At 38.9% G+C, this 2,672-nt stretch overlaps 1 protein-coding gene across 1 annotated transcript in view; it reads right to left on the bottom strand.

Annotated features, from left to right (window-relative positions):
* tmx3b (thioredoxin related transmembrane protein 3b) overlaps window positions 1-2,672 on the bottom strand; it is a 43,779-nt gene that overhangs the window by 26,106 nt on the left and 15,001 nt on the right. Inside the window, exon 10 of the mRNA XM_014008368.1 lies at window positions 88-186. Coding sequence (XP_013863822.1) covers window positions 88-186 — 99 coding nt within the window. The remainder of the gene's footprint in view (window positions 1-87; window positions 187-2,672) is intronic.

Genomic DNA, 2,672 nt, shown 5'->3' with positions numbered 1-2,672 from the left:
TAATAATAGTCTTTATGAAAAAAAATCATCCAAAACATAAGCATGAAATTTGGGAGTTGTGTTATGTATGAAAACAGCATACGCCACCTGTTTCACCGAGCTCGTACAACGTAAAGCCATCGATCGGAAGGTATCCTTGAAAGCGCTCTTTGTTCACCCACSATGACAAGATACCATCCTCGTACTCTGCAACACAAAGAGACAGAATCACTGAAAAGCAGAAGGACAGAGTGGCTCACACAACACTGTAATGATGGCTGGACTGCCAGAAGATCACAATGTTTTCTACAAGCAAGCTCATCGGGGGTGAAAAGTAAGACTCAAGCTGAGCATTCAAAGACACGGGGCAGCTAAACAATGATCAAAGCAGCCTGAAGTAGTCTGAAATGATATTTAAGGTCATAAACAACACAACAGTTTGATTCAGTGTGGGCAAATAAAGAATCTGTGTGGATCTAACTAAAAAAAAGGAACAAGAATGTTTTGTTCCAACTGGTCTGTTAGCCATTATGCAAAAATCACCCTGTAATTTTGTTTTATTTATAAAATAAAAAGTGGTCAAAAATGTAACCAGCAGTTGTTTTTCCTTCTGCGTTGATAGTTTAGAGCCATTATCTATGCTGTGTTTAAAAAACAGGCAAAACAACATTTATACTAAAGTCAAAGCTTTAAAGTTTTTTAATTGAATAAATGCACAATTTACATTTGCATCAAATAAAAAACTAATCAAAGTTCAAGAAACATTTATAATTAAAGGCATAATGTTCTCTAAAGCTATCAGCTACATCAAACTTTAGTTCAATATATTTAAAACAAAGTTATATACATTCTGATGTTGGCTAATGTCAGTTAGCTGTGTGTGGCATCCATCCTTTTTACATGTTGAATTTTCATTACAATTTGTGCAATGCAATGAGATGTTTTGGTAAAACACTCACAAGCATAAACATCATCACCCACCATACTTTTTTGGCGGCAAATGACAAAAGAAAGAGAACATTAAGTTTTCTTCCTGAATATAAAGCACACTTTCTACACTAACATCCACAGGCAACATGAAAAGTGTTGCTGGTGGTTAAAACAAAGCTAGGCTTAAAAAAATACATACAGCACAGTGGAATAATGCTAGAGGATGCTCATAAATAATGCCAAAAGGTAGTCAGGACCTCATTATAACAGTAATAAGTTATTACGACCTTTCTGCTACCATTAAAGTAATTACAAGAACATTGATGACTTTTAAACACAAATCTTGTACCGAGAGGCCTCTGAGGTGCTGGGAGCACTACGCTGAACATGACAACTTAAAACCTTGAACACGCTTTTAAATCCTTAAGGTTGTACAATACAGTAGCTTTAGAACCTGTTTTCAGTGCTGCTGCTGAGAAGGCAGAGAAGGCGGGTTGTAAAGCCTGCTGAGTCAGTCGATCTAACAGACATTCCAAAGACTTCTTTTCCACAGATGTTTCGGCTTTATAGACAGCATGCAGCTGCCCAACTTTTCCTCCCAGAAGCAGCCGAACGAATGTGGGGGAGGTTGTACGGTCTGATGAAGCTCTCCTACACTGACTCAACTCGCTTCACCTTGAAACAAATTAGAGCTGCTCTCGCCCCGAGCGCGAGGCCTCAGAAATTCCACGCTGCCCTACAGGAGCCTGTCAGCCAAGAGTTCACACAGCGGGAGACGACTTGCAGAGATGAGGGGCGGGCGGGGGGATAAAAACAGACAGCGGGTGGAGGGAGGATGATCCCGTGTCAGAGTTTGGAGCAGAGGTGGGAAGAAGCTCTGACACTTCTCAAGGATGAAGGTTAATGGCACAGAAGACCTCCGAGGCTATGCAAATAGAAAGAAACCGAACCGCTGGGAGAAGCGCGGAGGAACAAGCGAGGAGAACGACAGAATCATCAAAGTTACCTCAAAACACAAGGTAGATGAGGGGGAAATCATGAATGATTTAATAAGCTAACAGAGCTCACAGTGTATCAGAGGTGTTCTCTGAATGATATTTTTGGAAAGGGTGCGACTTAGTCAGTTTTACAGACACCGAGATAAAATCGGATGTAAGAGTTATCCAGAGCACTTACTTTGAGCATGACATCTATCAACATTGCTTAAGACTGTGTGTAACAAAATTCTTAATCAGCAGATCAGAGTTTAACAAAAATTAGAATTGGGCTGCATAACTGTTATCAGTGTTTTTTTTTTTTGAGTTAACAATAAAGGCAATCGATGACTCAAACTGACAACTTAAGAAACCTTATCCATGTCTGTATAAAAATAGCATCTCCTCCTAAGTTTGTTTAATACATTGACCTGACGACAAGTTTACACTTGTCTAGTTTTTCAGTCCCTTAAGCCAGTGGTTCCCAAACTTTTTATCTTCTGACCCACAAAATATCCATGGCAAAAACTTGTGACCCCAAATATTACTGGTCTGAGTACACAAACTTTGTTAATAACCCCAAAAACATAGGCTTTTTTTGACAATCTAAACAGCTTGTACACAAATATAAATACTTATTTATACTTATTTTGTGTTTTTGTAGTAATAACAGGGAAAATATTACATCAGCAGTTATTTTATTACCCTTTAAATTGATTTCTGGAGATTATCCAAGGTGCTTCATGACCCATAATTGGGTCCCAAGCCCAACTTTAGGAACCAAAGCGC

This window comes from Austrofundulus limnaeus, unplaced genomic scaffold (genome assembly GCF_001266775.1).
Source record: "Austrofundulus limnaeus strain Quisiro unplaced genomic scaffold, Austrofundulus_limnaeus-1.0 Scaffold49, whole genome shotgun sequence".
In the NCBI taxonomy this organism is placed as follows: Eukaryota; Metazoa; Chordata; class Actinopteri; order Cyprinodontiformes; family Rivulidae; genus Austrofundulus; species Austrofundulus limnaeus.
This window is presented reverse-complemented; position numbering and strand designations above follow the sequence as displayed.